This window comes from Hydra vulgaris, chromosome 08 (genome assembly GCF_038396675.1).
Source record: "Hydra vulgaris chromosome 08, alternate assembly HydraT2T_AEP".
Taxonomy (NCBI): Eukaryota; Metazoa; Cnidaria; class Hydrozoa; order Anthoathecata; family Hydridae; genus Hydra; species Hydra vulgaris.
Window position 1 is genome coordinate 15,397,501 of NC_088927.1, and position 24,332 is coordinate 15,421,832.

The 24,332-nt window shown below is 25.3% G+C and overlaps 1 protein-coding gene across 2 annotated transcripts in view; it reads left to right on the top strand.

Annotated features, from left to right (window-relative positions):
• LOC101236219 (monocyte to macrophage differentiation factor) overlaps positions 1-22,059 on the top strand; it is a 22,835-nt gene extending 776 nt beyond the window's left edge. Inside the window, exons 2-7 of one of the 2 annotated variants that reach the window (XM_065803163.1) lie at positions 7,352-7,433; positions 8,030-8,181; positions 15,259-15,339; positions 15,445-15,546; positions 15,773-15,838; positions 21,275-22,059. In XM_065803163.1, the coding sequence (XP_065659235.1) occupies positions 7,352-7,433; positions 8,030-8,181; positions 15,259-15,339; positions 15,445-15,546; positions 15,773-15,838; positions 21,275-21,323 (532 nt within the window). In that variant the 3' untranslated portion in view covers positions 21,324-22,059. Of the gene's footprint in view, positions 1-7,351; positions 7,434-8,029; positions 8,182-15,258; positions 15,340-15,444; positions 15,547-15,772; positions 15,843-21,274 lie in introns of both variants that reach the window. The other variant, XM_065803162.1, reaches the window with a different exon arrangement.
• Positions 22,060-24,332: the final 2,273 nt, after the last annotated feature.

Below are 24,332 nucleotides of genomic sequence, written 5' to 3' on the forward strand. Positions count from 1 at the left end.
ATATATATATATATATATATATATATATCAGGCCTTGTTTTAAATAAAAAATGCTTAACGCATTTGCCTAACGTGAATTTGACATCATAAATTTCTCTTTAATTTTTAATTTTTTTTTATTAAAAGACGTTAACTTTTTTAAATTACTGCAATAATATTATTTACAGCAAAATGAGTTGAATATTATTTGACTCATTTTTTATTATTACTATTAGGGAATATTTAATTTCTTTCAATTTTTTTTTATAATATATAGTTTAATTTAATAGTGCATTTTTAAAGATGTTTGATATAAACAAATTTCTTTCTTTTCTCAAACATTTATATAAATGAATTAAAATATGTAAAAAAATTTTAAATGATTATTTCTTTAACTTTTATTTGCAGCTTTGCAACTAAAAATGATATTTTATTTAAAAAAATTAGAGAGTGAAAAATAAAGAAAATTACGTTATTTGTTTATTTAAATGTTTGTTGTGAAAACAATGATTATTTATTTTTACCAACACCATTTATAAAAATTATCGCTTTATATATCATTTATTAAAAAATAATCGCTGTGCTTTAACTTGTGTTACAAAAAAAAGTTCAACTTGAATTTTGTGCAAACTTTGATGCAGCCTCAGAACATGCTTATGAGGAATTTAATTTTGAGTAAAAAAAAAATACTTAGGAAGGAAATCCAAAAAAAACAATTTTGATAAAAATAAGCTGACTTTTTTTTTTTAGATATAAAGTTTATATATTGAACAATATTTTATAATATCTTAAAATAAATTTGACAGTTAAGTTAAACTTAACTTTCAGGACATAATATTTTAGTTAGATAAGTGTTTTTTATTACCATTCTGTTTTTTAAAACATCTAGATTAGCTTAAATTAATATACATTTGCTAATTTTTTAAAATTACTTTATTCCATACTGCTTTTTCAGAAAATGAAAAAAAAATCATTGCTGCCCTAACCCAAACCCTTAGTCAATGTATTGGCACTCAAAACAAGCATTAATTATATTCGTTTGTCAAAAAGCATATAAAGTTGTTCAAGGGTTGAATTAAGCGGTCGCAAAATGTAAAATCGGGGAAAGTATCTGATCTTCAAAAATTTAGTTTATGCAAAACTGTGCAATTTGTTTTTTAAGGGGTGAATCAACTTAATTTTGTTAGCCAAAAAGTAATAACACTCAAGTAACTGCATTATAAAAGTAATAACACTATAATAGTGTTATTACTTTTATAACGCACTTATAACTTTTATAATTCGTTCTTTGTTCAAACAATATAAGTTTTGATTAAAGTAAAAAAGTATCTAGAAAAGTAAAGTGGATATTCAAAAAATATTTAAAACTTACTAAAGAACTTAAACAATTTTATTAAAATGTACTGTATAAAAGTTTAGGATTATGAAAAATGTTACTAATGGTCCGTAAAAACGAACGTTAATTTTAAAATCAACTAATAAAAACTTTTGATTGGTTGATTTTAAAATTAATGCGCATTTTTACAGACTATTAGTAATGTTTTTCGTCATGCTTAATTTTTTATAAAGTACGTTTTCATAAAGTCGTTCAAGTGTATTTGCAAAAGTTCCTGAAGTTTTTAATAATATTTGAATATCTACTTTGATTAAATTTTAAAATTACTTATGTTGTTTGAACAAAAAATGAACTTTATAAGTTATAAGTACTTTATAAAAGTAGTAACACTATTATAGTTTTATTATTTTTATAATGCAGTTAGTGACTAGAGTGTTATTACTTTTGTAGTCGTAAGTTTATTGTTTTGTTTTTTATGGCTTTTTCGCTAACAAACTTATAATAATTTGCTCCTTGATAACAAAGTACAGGGCTTTGCATAAACTAAAATTTTAAAAAAGTCATTAGTTTCATCCGAGAAAAAATTTTTCATCAATCAATCAAAAAAAAACTTTTACACCGGACTACTGATTATCATAGCAGACATATATATATAAATATATATGTATATATATATATATATATATATATATATATATATATATATATATATATATATATACATACATACATATATATACATATATATATATATATATATATATATATATATATATATATATATATATATATATATATATATATATATATATGTGTGTGTGTGTGTATATATATATATATATATATATATATTTATATTATTATAATTATTTTTTTGACATCTTTACTTTCAACCAGGCTGCAAGCGACCACTATTAGAATTGAAAAATTTTGATAACTTATAAGATTGCAAATTATATGAATCAGGAATACAAGATGAAGGAAGCGAATTCTGAAAAACTTATGTTCAAGGAAAATAACTTGACAAATAAGAATTTTTTGAGCACTTAAGTACAATCAGGGTAAAAGGATGAGACTTGATTGAATGATGAGTAACACAAGAATGAGTTTTTATAGATGGCACAAAAGGCGCTAGCTCTTTAGGGCAGTGCCCATTATAGTATTTATAAAAAAGAGAAAGAGAAGCAACATTACAACGATGTAATAATGGTTGGAGGTTGGCTGCAAGAGCAGGTCCAACTATGTTTACAATGCATTTTTGCACCTTGACTAAAAAAGAAAAGCCATTATTGGAAGATCCGCCCCAGATATTGCTGCAGTATTCTTTACTAGGACAGATTTGCGATTATGAAGATAAAGAATAAAGAAGTGGCAAGCATGATAAAGAGATGCAACCTTAGCAGGTGCTAAATTTTTTCAATCGATTTGATATATGGTTTCCAAGAAAGATAAGTAAAAGTTAAACTTAGAAAATGAAGGGTAGATGACTCGTCGAATACATAACTGTTCTTAAATATAGGAAAACCTAGATTGTTGTGATAATAATTAGCTGAAAAAAAGTTATATCAGAGTTAAAGTTCATCAGCCACTGAAAATCCCATGCTGTAGCAGAAGTGAGATCCTTTTCAAGCTCAAATGCCCCCTCCAAGCAATCAGAGGGTGTTGGTTTCTTATCATGACAAGAATAAATGGTAGTATCATCAGCAAACAATGCCACCTTAGATGTGAGAATATTTGGAAGATCGTTAATGTATATTAAAAAGAGTATAGGGCTAAGGATAGAACCTTGAGGAACCCCTTAATATATATATGTGTGTATACATATATGTGTGTATACATATATGTGTGTATACATATATGTGTGTGTATATATATATATATATATATATATATATATATATATATATATATATGTATATATATATATAAATATAAAACCCTCGGAATTAGGAAAAATAAGGTCAGCAAAAAATTTTTGGCACAAAGGGGTTACCATAAAACCAAGAAACAAGGTTGGCAATTTTTTGCCGACCTCAAACCTTTTAAGGTCGGCAGTTAGGTCAGTATTGCCGAATGCCAACCTTAATTCCGAGGGTTGTATATATATATATATATATATATATATATATATATATATATATATATATATATATATATATATATATATATATATATATACACATTAATATCATATTTTAATCACAAATGGTTACAGAATTAGTGATTGAATTATAATATATTGATCTGTTTTATATGACAGACAAAAAGTAAATAAACTTTTTAATAGCTCTAACATACGTACTTATTATTATAGCACATTGATTTAAGTCAGGGGTGAAACTTCATGATCATCTGGCGGCACAGGGCAGCTTATCTTAAAGGGTGATTTAAATTTTGAAAAAAATGCTTGTCCATAGACAGTTTGTTACATACAAAAGATTTTTTTATTAAAAAAACCTTATTTTGAACTATAAAGATTTTATTCCTTGTGATTATTTAAAAGCTTTTTTTATTTTAAATGCTTATTTAAAATCTTTAAATAAGCATTAATGGTACACTTTGTTAAAAATGTATGTAAATTATACACGTCAAAAAATGACTACACTATGGTGCATTATATGATAGTACTAAGAGTTATCCGAAAAAGCCGACTTAAGTTAAATTGAACATGCATGCAATTTTAAACGTTTTAAAGTGCGACTATACTCAGTATTTTCTGTTTTATATTCAATGCCAACACACAATAAAGCACTGGCCATAAATAAAAGCAACTGAAATAGATTAAATAAACTAATTTTAAAAAAAAACTGGTAAAACAAATGCTTTATTAAAATTCTAGATAAAATAATTAAACAAAAAAACGGCAAAAAATAAAAAAAATTAATGTTTTATATATATATATATTAAACAAAATAATTTAAAAAAGCCTGGGAACACACGTTTTATTTAGATTCTAAATTATAATAGTTAAAATTGCAAAATAAAAATAATAAAATTTATTTAAATTCTAAATAAAGTTATTTAGAAAAAAAACTCTATTACTTTTTATTTGAATTCTAGATAAAATAATTAAATAAAAAACTACAAAAAAAAAAAATAATAATAAAGAGTAAAATATGTTTTAGATAAATACTAAACAAAATAATTTAAATTGGTTAGATAAACATTTTATTAAAGTTCTAAATTAAAATAGTTAAATTTAAAACGTTAAAATAAAAAGATAAAAAAATAATTTTAATTCTAAATAAATAATTTTTAAAAAATGAGCATATCAAGTATATTTAATATTCAAGTACCTGGAGTAACTGATTGTTTCAATTTAGTTTTTAGGTAATTTACTGCGATGTACTTTTTTTATCAAGTAAATCAAGTTAAATTTATCTTTAAATTAGTAGTAATAAAAAAAGATATTGTTAATTTCCACAAAGAGATTTAAAGTAATTAAAACTCAAAAGCGGTTTATGTTGAATGAAAATCTCTGCGCAAGAGAGCAAATGACCATACTTTTATTTATAAGTTAAATTTAGCATGTTGTACTTATGGATGACCTCTAATAAAAACCTCAGACAAAATCATTCTATATTTATTACAATTCGCCAAAAAAAATGATAAATTGAAAAAATAATAACAATGAAAAATAAAGTTAAATCGCGTAAATATCTTGTGAAAGAAAAAAATTATCTCTAAGGTGCAAAAAGCAATTGCGCTATTTGAGCCCTGCAATTTATCAAAAAAAAGTTTAAATGTAACAGTTGCATTTTTAATCATGTTTTTTCTCAATTCAAAATGAGTTTCAAAATTACATTTACTTTCATTTTAAAATGCTAAATGCAAATGTTTTTTCTGTTATAAAAACATCTGGTTTCAATAATAAATGTTTTCACTCACCACAGACCCAATCTGATTGTGAACCTGAACAGAGTTTTTTAAACTCAGTTCAGGTTCACAATCAGATTGGGTTTTCCCCTTCATATTTAGTCTGCGGTGGTTATAAAAAACATTCACTCTAGCATGTTTTTGCTTTTTGTTCAATGTATCATTAAGTGTTTGAGTTAAATGAACTAGCATAATAAAAATAGTAATTAAACGAAGCAAGCTTTAAAATACACAAGAGAATATTTTTCTTATAAAATAAGTAATCAATTTTTTTGATATGCATCACTTGTAAGATTTAAAAATCTTTTTTTTTTTTAATAAATTGAGGAAACCGTTTTAAAAATGATCTTATGTAATTTTTAACTAATGTTTACAATAATTTATATTTCTAATTCAAGAAATCGTTTTTAAAATGATCTAATAAATATTTATCAGATATATTTAAAATTGATAAACTTGAATCTTATATTTTTGTTTAACCGCCAAAAGGGAACCCCTGCAATTTAAACTTTAAGTTTTTTGAAAGAAACTTTTTGTATTGATGTCAAATATAAGCACATTAATCAGACTTTATTTAAAAATTAAAAAAAGTCAAAGAGCCAGAACTTTCCTTTGCCAGAAACAAAATGGCATTAAAAGTTAAAAAGTTTTTGTTAATATCTCATTCAGTAATTTGTTTTGGAGAGTTTAATTTACTTTTAAATTTTTGATATGAACACAACTTGTCTCAGCGCTTGGGGATCCCTTTAAAAAAAGAAGTTTCAGTTAATTAAATGACTTTGTTTTAAACATTTAACTAATTTATATTTGATTGAAGATTGAGCAAGAATAACAGAAAATCGTTCTTTTAATAAAAAGTTTTTTTTCAGTCATTTAAATTTTTTTCTTGGTTGAAAAAACTGAAGAAAAACTGGGCGACCAGCAAAAAAACAGAGGTTGCACCCGTGAAAGTGGATATGCCCTAATCATGTTATTTTTATTATATTTTTGAAACTTCTCAGTTATAGTTAACAGAAAAATAGAAAAAAAATTGTTCATTCAGAAAAGTTTAAAGTTTGTAATTTTTATGATTTGATATTTCAAAATAACTTGTTATTAAATGTTTTTATATACTATTGGAAGTGCTTTTAAATAATAACAAATTATTTCAAACGTTTGTTTATAATAAATGCATTTTATTTAAATTACCAAAGAGTATTTTATAGTTGTTCTTTTTTATTTATATAAATATGTATTTTTTCTAACAAAATAAGTAGCTATGTCGATTTTTTTTTTTAAGATCATTTTTTTTTTGTTTAGTAAATAAAGTTTTTTTTTATTACAGTGAAACGTTTACTCTTTTTAATAAACATTTCTTTGTAGTAAACAAAAGAAAAAATTAATTAAACCTTAGCATTTATATTTTATATTACATTTATATTTAGAATACATAACTTTAAACTTTGTCATTTTCTAAAGATTTTTTTAAAGTTTTGTTTTTTTGTCATTTTCTTTTTTGATAAAACTTCTTTAAAAATTTTTAGTACTATTTTTTTTTTCTTCGCTCTATAGTTTAGTTTTAGCTTAGTTCTTTCAGCACATTTTTAAAACCCTAAATTTGTTGGATCATGCAAGCAGCCAAATTGTCATGAGAAAATGTTTTGTGTGGACAGACAAGGTCTATGGCGGCCTTAAAATGTTTCTTATAACAGCCTGATATATAGATATATATATATAAATATATATATATATATATATATATATATATATATATATATATATATATATATATATATATATAAATATATATATATATATATATATATATATATTTATATATATATATGTTTATATATATATATATATATTTATGTATATATATATATATATATATATATATATATATATATATATATATATATATATATATATATATATATATATATAGCCCTAATTTTGAGGGGTGTGTATATATATATGTTTTTTGCAAACAGCATTCTTTTGCTGACCTCAAACACCTAAAAGTGCCAACCATTTCTATGTTTTGTGGTAAGACCTTTGTATCAATATATGTATATATATATTTGTGCGTGTGTGTGTGTGTGTGCGTGTGTGTGTGTGTGTGTGTGTATACACATTTATATAGATATAAATTTCATTTTTAATGATTTATGTGCTTAGATACATGAATTATTGTCCCAAGAAGGGGGAATGTTACATGCCAACATTACTTGAACAGTTGGCCAATTGTTTTACACATGGGGTAATTTTTTAAGATTTTTTTAGTTTTTTGGTAACAAAAAACTTTATTCAGAAATCTTTATACATAATTTAAAAATTTAGATTAAAAAATATCAATGTTTTACAAATTAAATAAGTTCTTGAATGAGTTTTAAATAGTGTAATGCCTTATTAAAGAATATTTAAATATTAATTAACAAATAAATATTTTTATAATTGGTTTTTTCTATAAAAAATTTTAATAATTTCTTTAAAAGATTTTTTGTTAAATTAAACTTTTTCTTGGATAACTTTAAAACTCAATCAGAATATTTTTTTTAAACAACTTAACCAGAGTCATTTTTTTATACAACTCAACAGGAACCATATTTTTTAAACAACTTAACCAGAACCATATTCTTTAAAAACTTCTAGTTATAATAATATGCATTAGATCTGTTTCAATCGCTCTGAAAATAAAAATTATTCAACAATAAAAATTGAAGAAAAAAGATTTTTCAAATTCATTGCAATATTTTAATTCAATTTTAGATTTTTTAAATCTTTATTAATTTTTCATTTATACTGTATTTGATTAACTTTGCATTTTTTAAGTAAAAACAGTGGTTCATTTTTTAAATAGGTATTATTCCTGCAATTTTTGCTGTTTGGAAAATGTTGAAAAGATCTTTAACAAATGAACAACTATTTTGCACGATTCTTTATGGAACTGCATTTATTTCTTTATTTACTGTGTCAACAACATTTCATGCTCTTTCATTAGCATACAGGTAATGGCAGAGTTACAGTTAGTGGATTGTTTATTAAATTTTTTTGAAAACATTATTAAATGTACTAAATATTATTATGATTATTAATGTAGCCACTAAGTTATAAAATTTCTAATGCTATTACTTACTGAAAATCAGCCAAAATTAAGGAAGCTGTAAATAGGTAGTCAAATAAGTACATGAACTCAAAAAAAAGTTAATTTTTTTAAAAAATCTAACTAAAAGACTACCTTTAAAATTATATATATGTATATATATATATATATAATTTTAAAGGTAGTTTTTATTTGTTTTTAATTTTTCTATGCTTTTAGTTTCACTTACTTTTAGTTTATGATTTAAAAGTTGAATATCTGACTATAAGGTTTAACTATTAAAATCACTTCTAAAGGTACAGGATACTTAATAGGGTACAGCGAGAATCTTTTTAATTCTAAAAGCTTAGAGAAAAGTGTATTCTTATCTAAAATTAAATTTTGATTAAGGTCCCCTAAAATATTTTTTGATCTGTCGAAGTTTTGATGCCCAAATTTGCACTTTTAGAAATTGAAAAAATATGTAAAATTTCATTTAAAAAAAAAATATATCTCCTTCATTATATTTTACAAAAAACTAAATGCTAATATTATTTTTAGACAATTGCAAGTTTGATTGATACTTGTTTCATAGTTATTAATTTGCATAGATCCTATCTGCAGTGTAGATACTGCACTTTTTAGGGGGAGGAAATGGGGCATTTATTTTTTTATGAAGTTTTAGTGAATAAAAAATTTGCTTATTATAATTCTTTAGACTTTCTTTTTTTGTTTTAGAAAATAAAAAGAGGTGGTGTTAATGATGTGGTTTTAACAAAAAACAGGTGGTTTATCCCCTATCTTACCAAAATGATATTTAGATAACACTACTAAAGCACTATTTAAAAAAACAATAAATAAGTTAACATATCTTTCAAGTCTATTGATATTAAGAGCTTAAGAAAATTTCCTTCTTTGTTTTAAGCACAGGTAACAACTCTCTATGTTAAATGCTAGCTCTAATATACCTATCCCTTGCTTCTGGTCTATCTGCCAACATATGCTACTGTCACTTGTTTTACAGTATATTTGGTATTTTGGATATGAATTTTAACAGAAATAGTTATTAAAAGTGTCATTCTTTGCAATAACAACTTATCTTTAGTAAACAAACAAGTAAAAACAGGTTTTTGTGCTTCTTCGTTTTCCCATTTAACTAGCTCTTGAAGAGCAATTACTGCAAAGTTCAGCTTGGGTGCTTTACTTGGTCTAATTCACATATTTCCAAGGATATCATTACCCCTTTGTTTCAAATTATGGTCAACTGCAAAGTTATGGTTATCTGCATTATTACTGGGTAACAAAGAGAAAAAAATACTTTCATGGTAACAATCAAGTTTATCAAGTTCTTTTACTTTATTAGGTTGAGAATTCTCAATTGAGAAAGAATGTGATAGGAAATATCTACAGGTTTGTCTTTTGCTTTTTCAAAAAAAGGTTTCAAGTAAAATTGTTAACAGAATAAGACAAGTAACTCTAGCTTTTTCAAATTTTGCTCAGTTAAGTCATGAATCCTTACCCACATAAGGAATATTTTCATGCCATGGAGTGAGCCATCTGACATCATCATGGCATGACATAAGGGGCCACATTGAATATCTCTTAGATAGGTGGCAACACACCAATCTTAACTGCTTTACATTGCTTGTAGGATAGTTTTTGATCTGTTGACATATTTTTAGGTATTGTTTCTGGAATTTCAACAAAACTCTCTGTATGAATTATGGATTATAATCCATTTTATTAACATCAGGAAAAATTTTTCCAGCAGGACCTACAAATCTAGTACTACATGATGTTGATCCAACAATTCCTTCCATTATGTGACGTAAAAACAACAAATTTGAGTGAAGCATGCATATGGCCCAGTTGTACTGGTGACCTAACAGGTTTTACGATCAAGATGCATTAATGTACCACCTTTCTAGCCTGTGTTAGTCGAAGTATTAACTGCTTCAAGTATTAAACAGAATTCAGTGAAATTATGTTGTTTCAAAAAAAAAAAATCACCTTCAGCAATCTTTTTAGCTGGCTTATCTAGATGAATAGGTGCATTTAGGGTAAAATGACTATATCAACTACTAGGCACAGTGGACATTGCTCAAAAATCAATGTTACCAAAATAAATTTAAGTTAGTTTTTATTGAAAGCCAAATAAATTTCCATTTTATTAAAAAAAAAAATTTATTCAAAAGCATGATTTGTTCAGGAAATATACTAGTTTGAATGTTACAAAAGATATGTAGTAGGTATAAATAATACATAAAAGTCATTTTTGGCATTATATAAGAAAAAATGTTACTATATAAGCAGTGCTTATGTGATAATTGTATGTAGAAACAATCTTAGACTGCAGTTTATGGAAATGTGAATGTTAACTTCATAGATCATTGCACAAAATTTTTTTTACATGTTATATCTAATGAAACAACTTAAATTTAGCAAAATTTTAGTATTTTTTAACTAACTTTTTATCAGAAAAAATAATTTATCTCAAATAGTGCTAAGTTGGCACTAGTAAACCAATATATTTTCAAACTCCTATAACAAAGAGGAGTAAGATGTTTTTTAACTAAATTGTACCAACTTATCTTTTTTTAAAAAAATGTAAAAGAATGACCCTACCCCTATAGTTTAAATTTTTGTAAAATATATTAAAAAATAATAATGCTAATAGTTATACATTATTTTCTACATATTTTTATAAGGGGTAGATGTGTTCAGTAAAAGTGTATGTCTAGAAATTAATAAAAGGATTAAGACCAAATTTTGACCAACACCTCCACTACCACCCCCCCCACCTACCAACCTTCTTTTCTATTGAACTTTTTTTTTATCTAGTTAGTACAACCATTGATAAAAAAAAATATTGCAGCATTGAAATCTGTTTTAAAATGAAAAAATTGCAAGAGTTATAATCAAAACTGAGGGCTTTTTGGCGTATATAGTCATAATATAATATTTTTACTTATCACGTAAACTTGTTTATATTTTGAATTGTGTTATTTTAAGTTTAAATCATTTTGTTTAAAATTTATTAGATAATGAATCAACAAAAATATTTATATCTTTAGTTTAATAACAATGAAGCTCACTGAATTTGACCTATTTGAAATTTTCATTGCTGAGGAAAATAAGCAACCAAACACTTACTGCAAATATAACAGGTTATATACTGGTAATTGCTAAGTCACTTAGCTCCGATGAATTGACATGAAACAAGAAACAATAGTTCAGAAAAGCTGGCAAAGATCTGCATCTGAAGAAAAACAAACTTAAAAAAAATGGGCTATGCTGACATTCAATTCAAAGCTGATAAGGAAATCTTGCTTGAAGAGTATGTTAAAGAATAACTCTTTCAATAAGTTTCCAATAGAAGCAATTTAAACAGTTTGTGTTCTCGGTAGGCATTCATATACAAACCGAAAAAACATTTTCAACTGCTGGTTTTAATATATTGCCTAATTGGAAACATCTCAGAATAAAACAATCTCAAGTAACACCAATTATTATGAATTTTCCTGAACTTTATTTATTTGTTTACTTCAGTCTATTTCAGGTATTAAACTGACGATGCAAAGGATATTGGGGAGTAAATGTTTAGATATAAACATTTAAATATACTAATGAAAATATTGTTTGGATTTGATGGTATTGGAAGCCATGAAATATTTAATTAAAAAAGTAATGTTAACACAAGCAATATCATACTGACAATGTTTTGTCCATTTTTACTTGAAACAGAAGCAGGTTTGTTAATATGGTTGCAAAAGTCACAAAATGCCCTACTTAGTCACAAAGCACTGATTCTTCAAATAGGAAAAGAATCAAGAGAAACTCTTCAAACATTGTCTGTCTTTAATTCTGACATTAAAGAGTTAAAAAATAAAGGATTCCTTATGTTAAAAGAGGGAAAACAATTTAATGGATATGAATAATGGATATGAACACAGCAAATCTTTTTTTAGGAGTTGGAAGTGCACATTGTGATCTAGGCACATGCTCAAAAGATCAGTGTTTGGATATTGAAAAAATTGAAAATGGTTTTGTAATTAATCGAGACACTTTAAATATGAATGAAATATTTAACCAATTTGAACAAGAAAACAGCTCTTTACTTAAAAAAAAACGCGATTATATCACAAGGGCCGGAAAAACCTTTAAACCAATTTCAACCTGTGATGTAAAACCAATATAAGTAAACTGGTATCTTGTAATAGTGTTCATATTATTCTATATTTTTAATATGTGAACATACGTGATATTAAAAATTGTTACATTTAAAAATTACTGATATTTTTATAGGTTCTTCATTCTTTACTGGGTACATTTGACCTTTTGATGAAGAATGTTGTACATGTGAAAGCTAGTGTTTTTGATTGGTCTTAGTCCCCGTTCAGTGCTTCAAATAGATTTCTGAAGCAAGCAGAAACGTCCCTATAAAAAAAGATATTAAAATAAACTGGTATAAAATGGGACTACCCTGGTACAATAGGAAATGAAGGAACAGCAACAACATAGTTTATATAGCTAGAGAACTATTAAACAAAAATCATATAGGGATTAAATTATTGCACAATTGCCTTTTCAATATCATGCAACATTTAAAAAGTTTTAAATAAAAAAAGTTTGCTTTAACATCTTTTTGTTTATAAACTTTTTGCTTTAACAGCCTGCTAGCAATTAAAGCATCATAAACAATAAATTATTTTAAACATATGAATAAATTGCATATTTTAGTACTTTTTTTGATAATTTTTATTGTTTTTGTCATTGATGTACCTATGTTATCTTTGTATTACAAAATACACATACATATTTATAAACATTTATATGTATTTTTGTTATAACCTATAAGAAAGCAAAATTTATGAAATTTTCAATATTTTGTTTTTTTAAATTATGACCTAAATATCCTGCAGCGAAATTTTTTTTTAGTTTTTTCAAAATTTATACATAAAAACCTTTCCAAAAAGTCTTTAATCAACCCTGTTCAAAAATTATAAACCAATGTCCGTGAAAACAGCAAACAAGCTTGCTCTCGTCAACTAAGAAGGATCACAAGCAAGGTAATAAACATGGTGTTTTTTCTTGTCTTCTTATCTAAAAGTCATGTTACAAGGAAAGCATAGATGCCTAACTTTTCCTTTAGAAGCCTTTCAACCAACTATTTAATTTCATTATATTGTTTTAAAGTAAAATAAATATTAGCTGGATCATTTTTTGTTGAGAGGAGAGCAGGGATTATCTTTTTCCAGATATTTCTGAAATTCCGGATATTTTTTAATTTTTATTTCTTCCAGACATTCAAAACATTTTCAGTACATGCAAGTTGAGGCATATTTTTTTGTAATATATTTGTTTTTTAAGCTTTTTCACTCATCACTCATATAAAAATTATGAAAAGTGTCAAAAAAAAAATCAAAAACAACTTAGCTAAAAGCAAAATTAAAAAGAAAATATGGGAAAACAAATTCGGTATTTTTTCCGGATATTTTATTCAAACAATTTTCCAGATTTTTAAAATATGACTAGGATGATCTATGGAGGAGAGCTAGCAGAACTATTTTCCTGATATTCTTTGTCTAATTCTATATTGTCTTTTACTGTGAGCTAAAACCAAACATTTACATCTGTTATATATATATATATATATATATATATATATATATATATATATATATATATATATATATATATATATATATATATATATATATTACATCACGTAGATATCAAAATTGCTAGCAGGGTATATATATACATATAACAGGGTATATATATATATATATATATATATATATATATATATATATATATATATATATATACCCTGTTATATGTATATATATACCCTGCTAGCAATTTTGATATCTACGTGATGTAACTGGGTATCTTGTTGGGTAGCAGATACAAAAATTGCTAGCAGGGTATATATATGTGTGTGTATACATAGTTAATATAAGTGTGTCTACATATATATATATATATATATATATATATATATATATATATATATATATATATATATATATATATATATATATAATTACGATTTTATTTATGAGAAATGTTAATTACTACATTATTGTCTTATATTTTCCTTGAAAAAAGATTGCTTATCCTTTTCTCTTTTTATTTTTTATTGTCTCAATTTCTTTGACTGTATGACCATTAAGCTAAAACAAGATCTCTGTTAGTATATTTGTTTTGGTGTATATTCTTTTGTTCTTTCAATAAAATTCTTTTTTAAATAACTGCTCTGTTTGTAGGCAGCTCGCTAGGAATTAAATCTTTTCCAGGTCCAATAAACTCTTAAATTCTAGTGATAGATGAATGCCTAGTCTTACCTTTTAACATAATTTTCCAAATAACTTAATTAGGTAACAAATTAAATAATAACAGACTATGATCTTATAAAGATTTTAAATGATTGAGAGCTAAATTGAAATTAATTTGATATTTAATTGATTCTCTCTGTGCTCTTTATGAGAGTCTAATACATAAAAATGGGTTATATTTATCATATATGAATTTAATTTTATTTCATTTTAATGTCTTAATGTGAAAATTTAGGTATCAAGATGTTTTCTAATCAAAAAATGATCCATAGCAATTCTCCCTTTAAATTTAATTTTTACATAAGAATATACTTTTTCCAAAGCTTAAATTTTATTTTTTTCAAAACATAAGAATCTCACTGTACCAATACTCAAAATTACTATCAATGCACTAAAAATTGAACAAAATTAAAATCTGTAACTTGATAGTTTTTTTTTTTTAGTAATAAAAAAAGAAGCAATGTTTCCTAATCAAATTATATACTTATTTTTATTCATAAAATTATTTAAACCTGCATCTGCGACAACTGTTGTAAGCAATGCATTCTAAAAATTATATTTCTTCTGTAATTGTTACTGTTGATTATAAAACATGTTTTCTTTTCTAATAATATTTAGTTTGTTAATTAAAAAGTTATTAGGTTAAATGCCTTTTTTTGTAGGAGTTCTGTTTGCTGTCGCATATTTCATTTGGGTGATCGTTTTATTATCTATATCTATATTGCTGCTACATATACTCCATGGTATGTTGAAAATTTTAATAACAAACTTTAGATATATATTTTCTAAGTTTTCTTTGCTTGCTTTCACTTTTTTGATAACTTTTACTGAAATTTTTTTTAATTTAGGTTTCTTCTGCAGTGTAATGAAGAGTATGGCGCCAGTTCATCAAATTTAGTTTGGTTGTTTGCTTTTATTGGGGTTTCATACACTATGTTTTACCATGAGAAGTAAAAAGTTGCTATTTTTTCTTTAAATATTCAGTAATTTCATTTATGAGTCGAAATATACCAAATATATTTTATATGTATATATTTATTTACTTACACACGCATGCACACACATATACACGTATATGTGTGTATGTATATATAATAGATATTACTTCTTTGCATAAATCTTTTAAATGTTTTTTTTTTTTTTTAAATTTATGCTAATTAATGCAATAAAATTTAGGTACAAAATGTTTGAGACAATTATATACTTGTTCCATGGATTTTTTCCTGCTGCTTTGCTTGCAAAGTTGGTAATGACTTCTATTAAAGATGTTTTAATTTTTACTCAATAAATTCAATAATAATGTTGTTATCTTATGTGTAATTTTTTTATTTATTATTTGACTTATGCTATGAATATTTATAACACATATATGATTGAAATAAAGTTTAAATAGCGTAACAGAAATGTTAAAATAAAAAATAATATTGACAATATTTAAAGTTTAAATTCTTTTAAATATTCTTGAATATTCCAAAGTTTAAGTAACTTTTGAATGTACTGATGTTGATATCAGAATAACTTTAACAGAATTAACTTTAATATGGAAAGAAAAAAAGGTTTCACTTTCAAATTTATTTTATTGTTTTATTTCCAAACTACGTCATCTAAAGAGCCACAACAAAAAACCTACACGAAACTCTGAGTAGCAATATTCTATTTTAAGTATTAGCAAATGGCTTTTTTTTTAAAAAAAAACAACCAAAACATTTTCACTTTTAACAAGACTGCAACCACTATTAGTGTTGGAAGTTACTGGAATAGAAAAGCAGGATAACGATTAACAGACAACTTAAAAGATTGCAAATTATACTTATATTTATAATTATATTTATAATTATAAATCAGGAAAACAAGATAAAGGAAGCGAATTCCAAAGAACCGAAGTTTAAGAAAAAATTACTAGATGAATAAGAATTTTTGGAGCACTTAGGAACAATTAGAGCTGTTTCAAGTAACTTAAGTACTTAAGTAATTAATTATACAAATCAAGTACTTATGTAAATTTTTATTACTTAAGTAAAATCAAGTAATTTTTTTTCCAAATTAAATCAACAGAAAATTGATATTTTATAAAAATTTGTATAAAAGTTGTCCGATTTTTAATTTTGAACCCTAAAATTAAAGTATTATAACTTTTTTAGTTTAAATTTTGATTATTTATAGGTTTTGTTTTACCATTTTTTCCAAAAAAAGGTTATAGTTTAGACTATCCAAAAAAAATATAAGTTATAAATTATAAGAAATTATAGTGGAGATATGTATTAACATCTTTCTTATGATCTTAAAGATCCTAAAGCATCAACATTTGAATGTAAAACCTTCAATCTTTAAACTAAAGAATATTTACGAAAAAAGAATAAGACTGAAAAACTTCAACATTTTTTGCTCAAAACTCCAATTTAATAAAGAACAAAGCTTACTTAAATGTTTTTGATTGCATCAAAAAAGAATAGCTGAATTTCAAAGATCAAATGACCATCCAAAAATCCTTAAAAAAGTGCACTTTTTTAAGGATACTTTAAAGTTTTTATCAGCATCATCAATTGTGACAGAAAGACCTGTAAAAAAAGTCTGTAGCTCTAGTGCTACAGACTTTTTTTAATTAAAAGTTTGAGAACATCTTTGAGTGATAAATTGATAGAAATTTTAAGTTTTCAGCGTTCTATCTTGAAAGATTAGTTAGGTTATGATTTGTGATACCTATATAGTATTATATCACACAAAAATGTAATATTGGATGTAATTTTTCATTGTTTAGAAAATAACTAAAATTACTTAAGTAAGTAAAAGGATGAGACTTAATCAAACAATGAGTAACATGAGAATAAGTTTAAATAGATGGCACAAGAGGCGCTAGCTCTTCAGAGCAATGCCCATTATAGTATTAATAGAAAAGAGAAAGAGAAGCAACATTACAAATGTGACAATGGTTGAAGGTTGGCTGCTAGAGCAGTTCCGATTATGTGTACAATGCTTTTTTGCACCTTGTCTAAAAGAAAGCGCATCATTTGAAGATCTGCTCTATATAAAACTTCAGTTCTGAACAAATGTTAACATAAGCAACTCATAAATTGCACATAAAAATCAAAGTACTTAAAAAGTTCCTTTATTTACTGTCAAATACTATTTTATGTTGGATATAAAACATAGCTTTATGTAGTTTAAAAAATTGCCGTACACATTTTTTTTGAGAAATGAAAACATTCAATTTTGTGTTCGAATCAATTTTTTTCTCTGCAATGTAATGACTTTTTTTAGATAAATGATTTCAAAAGAAATTAATCACAGTAGTGTTGTTGTTGTGTATGTTGTTGGCAACGCTGTTAAGATCATGAGTAAGAGAAAGCAGACAAATTTGTTCAACTTTGGTTTTACCAAAAAGATTTGTTATCGTGGTGAGTTGGTAAATGTAGTGCCGAAGGAAAAAGAAGATAATTTGTTTGAATGTATTGTTTGCAAAAAATCACTGAAAACATCACAAGCCCTTTCGATGCACGAGTTTTCACAAACGGATATTGCTCAAACTGACAACGACCCGAAATCAATGAGCTTGGATCAAATCATTGATGGAAAGTACAAGTACGGTAATATTGAAAAAACTGTGAAATCGGTTTTAGAGAAGCTTGTTACTGATGTTGAAGCTAACAAATTCCCAAAAATTCTGACTAACGGAAGAGCTATACATTAAAAGAAAAGGTTGATGCGCTAAATGACTTAAACGATGGTATGTTAAGTAGGGATATAGCAAAAAAGTATAACGTTCATAAGTGTATGATTACAGCATCTTAAGCAACCATAAGCAACTCGAGATATAGAAATTGGCTGAAAAATAAGCAACTCGAGTTCTGACCAAAATTCTAAGTTATACAAAAGAAATCGTGTATATATAACTGCATTAAAAGATTTTAAATGGTTTGCATACCGAACTTTCCAACAACATTGTTTATCAGGCCACCATCTATTCAAACAATCCAAATTTTGATGTATAAAGTTCCAAATTTTGATGTATAAAGGAGAAAACCAATTAAATACAAGGAGTGAAATAATATCGAAGTGCAGGCACAAAGATAAGTTCCTTATTTCCTCTTTTGATACCGAAGATTGATCCCGGTTGGTTTACGTCACGTTATACTTTCAAAACTTTTAAATTTTTTTTCCATGGAGTCATTAGAACTCACGCCACCGTAATTTTAAATGTAATTTTAATTTTTAATTTTGTAATATATGGCTGATGATTGCCATTAGGCATGAAACTTAAATTTCCATAATAAAAGTTTTTTCTTTATGGTTTTTTTAATTATAATTATAAATCGCTCTGTTTTGAAATTTATATATAATCAAAATAAATTTCCTAAATATTGAGCACTTTTTAACGAACAAGAGTTTTGTATTCTTTTAATACAACACTAAATCAAACGATATATATATGTATATATTTATATATATATATATTTATATATATATATATATATATATATATATATATATATATATATATATATGTATATATATAAATATATATATGAGTATATATATATATATATATATATATATATATATATTTATATATATATATATATATATTTATATATATTATATATATATTTATATGTATATTTATTTTTATATATAAGTTATGTTAGTGTATCCTACAAACAGAATGCTAAATGTTCTAAAAGAACAGAGCAATAATAAATTAGTAAAAACACTTATCTAATTTTTGATTTCTTCTACACTGTGTTTCACCATCAGCAGGTTCATCAGGAAGAATGTCTAAACATAAAAATGTTTTCAAATTATAGAAAAATTATTTCACAGGAAGTTGGGAATTGTTATAATTAATTATGTAATAGCTGTAGTATTTTGCAACCAGGAAGTTGCAATATATATGAGAAAAAAATATTAATATATATATATACATTTATATATATATATATTTATTTATATATATATGTATATATATATTTATTATTTATATATATATATATATGTATATATATTTACATATATATATATGTATATATATATATATATAACGTCTGTTCACAAAAAATCCGGAATGAAAAATTGTTCTTAATTGAATACAAAATTAATCGATTTTTGACAAAAATTTTAACTAAAATGAGTGACTGGACATTGTTAACTATTTTATAACCGAAAGTGGTCCTAAATCAGCGGCTTTTCGAACTTTAGTTTTGACTGAATCCATTAGGTTGAAAAAGTAGTCTGGATCAAACTCTTTCAACTTTAATCGAATTCTATTCTTAAGGTGGTCAAGATTTTTCGCAGTAAATCCATTTCCATAAACTTTTGCTTTTAAATGTGCCCAAAAATTTTCAATTGGCCTTAACTGCGGTACATTTGGGGGGTTATCTTTAGCGTCGACAAAGTTAATACCTAAAGTGTTGTAAGTTTCTAATGTGTGTTTTGCATAATGACATCTCGCTCCGTCAGGCCAAAACAAAATTTTCATGTTTTGATGCTTGGAATTTATAAATGGAAGAAGTCTTTTTGTAATACATTCTTTAGAATAAGTTTTTGCATCCAGTGCACAGTTTTTTACAGCAAAATAAGGCGATGAATGACCAAAACGACTGATTGCAATCCAAACGAGAACTTTCTCGTCAAACTTTTTTTTGAAGTTGAATTTAATGTTAGGATCAGTTTGAGAACTATCCTTTGTATAGTAGCCAGAGCTTTGTGAACAATTTGCGTCATTTACACAGAAATAAGATTCATCGTCCATGATGATTTCAAACTCATTTGATGGCTTGAAAAAAGTTTTTGAAAGTTTTAATAAGTTTTTCTTTTGTTTAATTTCTTGCTTTTCTGTTGTTTTTGGTGCATTTTTTCTTTTGGTATACTTTAGTCCATGCATACTTAATAATCTATTTACGTATGAAACGCTTATCTTATATTTTAGTGCCAATTTTCTTTGCGAAATCCCGATTCTCTCTTCTGCTCTTGCAATCATGGACTCTCTCTTTTCTGGTGTAATTTTAAAAGGTTTTCTGCCGCAACCGATTTTTCTATTCATTGGCAAATTATTTTCAGACCTTTTAATTATGTCATAAATTGTAGATTTAGCGATTCCCATTTTCTTAAAATGATCCACTGTAAATTTCTTTCCACTGTTTATGTTTTGTTTATAAAAATTTCCAATCACATTTCTAACATCGTTCTCTTTTAGATGCTCCATGTTTATTTGAATTAATCATTTAAACTCAATTTTGCCACAAAATGAAACTGTTGTTGTTGACCGATTAAATTTAAAAATTTCGAATCGAAAATTCGAAATTTAGAACAATTTGTGTACATTTGAAATCAGTCCGGATTTTTTGTGAACAGACGTTATATATATATATATATATATATATATGTATATATATATATATATATATATATATATATATATATATATATATATATATATATATATATATATATATATATATATATATATATATATATATATATATATATGTATACATATATATTTATATGTATACATATATATACATATATATATATATGTATACATATATATACATATATATATATATGTATATATATATATATATGTATATATATATATATATGTATATATATATATATATATATATATATATATCAGAGTTTTAAAAGTTGTGTCAGTGCCTAATTTAATTTTTTTTTCAGTCTACAAAAGGTTTTTTTGAACTCGCTTTTGGTGGATTACTTTATGTGATAGGTGTGTTCTTTTTCAAAAGCGATGGAAAAATACCATTTGCTCATGCAGTGTGGCACATATTTTCTTTGACAGCTGCATGGATTCATCATTTTGCAATATGGACACACTTATATATATAACTGTCAATATTTTGTTCTTATCAACGCGTGAGAATAACAATGCTTTTTTTTATATAACGTTCAGGTTTAGACTGGCTTTTCAGATAGCCAATTGGCTGCTCTTACCATTCCTTGCAAGTAGTCTCTAATGTTAATTTGTTTTTAATTTTTTTATTGAGTTATAGAATTTTATTTTTCTATGTTTTCAATTACTTATCCGAATTATTTTGAATCCCATATAATCATTTATAATCGCGATTTTGAATACTCTGTCATCATATAGATACACATACATACTTTTACATCATTTAGTTATCAAAACATATATTCTGCTAACATTGAGCCCTACAATTTTGAATTTGATTAAGTTGAAGTTTATAAGTTTTATACTTTGGTTTTTTATTCATGTTTTTTATTTTAATTTAATTAATTGTAATTCGATTGTGTTAAACACTTAACACAATCAAATCATAATGGTTATTCGAATTTAGATTTATTTTTTTGTTAGTAATTTTTTATACAACTATTTATTGTTTTTTATTAAAGAAAAATTTCATTTTTAAATGTTGATTATTTATTGTAAGGATAGATAATATATATTATGATTTCAATATGACAACTTATATTTTGTAAAATCTCATTTACATTTATGTTTGTTTATAAAAGTTGATTTACCAGTGATGGGTTGTAATATAGGGCTGCGTTAAATGTCGTATTACTGACCAGGACCCCCTCTTCCCTTCTTTTCCTCCTCCTCCTCCTCCTCCTCCTCCTTCTCCTCCTCCTAAACAACAACAACAAAACATTAGCAGCAACAACACATTCAAATAAACTTTTATAACCATGACTTATAAAATTAACTATAAACGAATTAGCGATTTAAATAAATTTAAATAGCCAAACATAACGTATCGGCGTACCCGCTTACCAAAACATTTTATTACATACATTCTTCACTTACCTTTACTCTTCCCTGACTTCATTATCGCTCTACTTTGCCCAATCATATTTTCAGATGTTCTGGTTTTTCGTAGCAGCTCTTTTTCCTCTTGCACAATTGAAGTACTCACTACATGGTATTTTAAAATTCACAACACATTGAATCATACATTTCACTGTGTCGATAGAAAGTGAATTGCGCTTACCTGTCCATTAATTAAAAAATCTCCGCATGTTGAACCCACGTTCAACATGTGGAGAAAAAGTATTGACATGTTTTGAATAAGTTACCTTTTCTTACTGTCTCTTCAGTCTTTATGAAATCGTGCACATCTTTTATTTTCCATTCTTTACACGGTTCTTTTTCAATAAATAATTTCATATACATATATTCCTCATAAATAGAACCCGTAAACAATTGATTAGATTAAATTAACATTTATTAGAACATATTCTAAAGGACACGCAGATCCATAAAATATGGAGTGACTTTGACAAGGTGCCCTACAATCAGTTAATACATTGCTAGATAATTTACAATATATATATATATATATATATATATATTACGATTATTCATAAGACCACAGTTATAAAACAAAAACTAGTTAGTCGGAACAATATTTTTCAAAGTCGATAGAGTTTATTTTAATTTTGAAGCTCTTAATTGGGAGTTTTATCACGTGACATCGCGGGAAAAAAATACTTCGTTCGTTTATGAAAAACTTCGTCCAAAAAATGCAAGAAATGATTTGATGTAGGTGTTGAAGAACAAAAACCCACCTATGAAAATTAATAGTATATATGTATATATAGATAATTTTTTTTTTAGAAAAGGGTGTACTACAATAATTTGTTTGGGGGCGACGTTTAGCTTTAGAATTGATAAAGTTATTTAATTTTAAATGTTTTGTTTGAATACAAGTAAATTAAGATTCTTTCGTCCCTACATAGAAATAGATTCTGCAACTATTTATTATGTGAATAAGTTTTAGTATTTCTTTTTTCCTGCCATAATAATCTAAATTTTGAAAATATTCTGTCGACGTTTTTTAAAAAAAAAAGGGTTTAAATGAACAGGTCATGAACTTTTGGTGTTCAAGATAGGTAACTTCCAGAAATGCTTTAAACTTTAAGTTATGTAATAATAATACTGGTGTCAAATAAGAATGTTTAACTAAAAAAATACGATAATTGGGGTCTTGGAACAATATTAACCAGAAAATTCAGGTCCCACTGTCCTATATGTGGAATGAAAAGAAAAAAAAGTTGTTTTTTTTTAAGTTTTTTAAACTAGGTCAAAATTCATCGATAAAATTCATTTATATAAAGAAAATTTCATGTCGCTTAAAAATGGTGACCAAGTAAAGTTTACAATCAACTCTATTTGGGGGGATATCAACTTTACAAGGTCATAAGTTTTCAATGTTTAAATATTTGCTCACTAAATAACAATTTTACACATAAATTTTAATCACGCTCATAATGGCCAAGTTTTTTTTAAATATTCATAATGCCCTCCTCTTGTTCCCTTTCATTCAAGTATTTTGACCTTGGGACCCCAATTAAAAAGTAAATAATAATATGTTACTTATAGATATATTAAAAATAATACTTTAATTACGTTAAATAAATCTAAATTACAAAATAACAATTTTACACATGAAATTTAGTTGCGTTCATAATAGTAGTAGTAGTAGTAGTAGTAGTAGTAGTAGTAGTAGTAGTAGTAGTAGTAGTAGTAGTAGTAGTAGTAGTAGTAGTAGTAGTAGTAGTAGATGCTGTAGCCGCCCGAAGACGACGAGTGTGTGTATTAATAACACACTTAGACAGCCGTGTCAGTATTAATTTTATTTAAAAGGAGCCAATTGTCTAATTGTGCTTTAAAACTGTTTACTGATTTTGCATTAACTACATCTTTATGTAGTTTATTCGATGGTTTTGTTATTCTGTTAGTAAAGAATGAGTG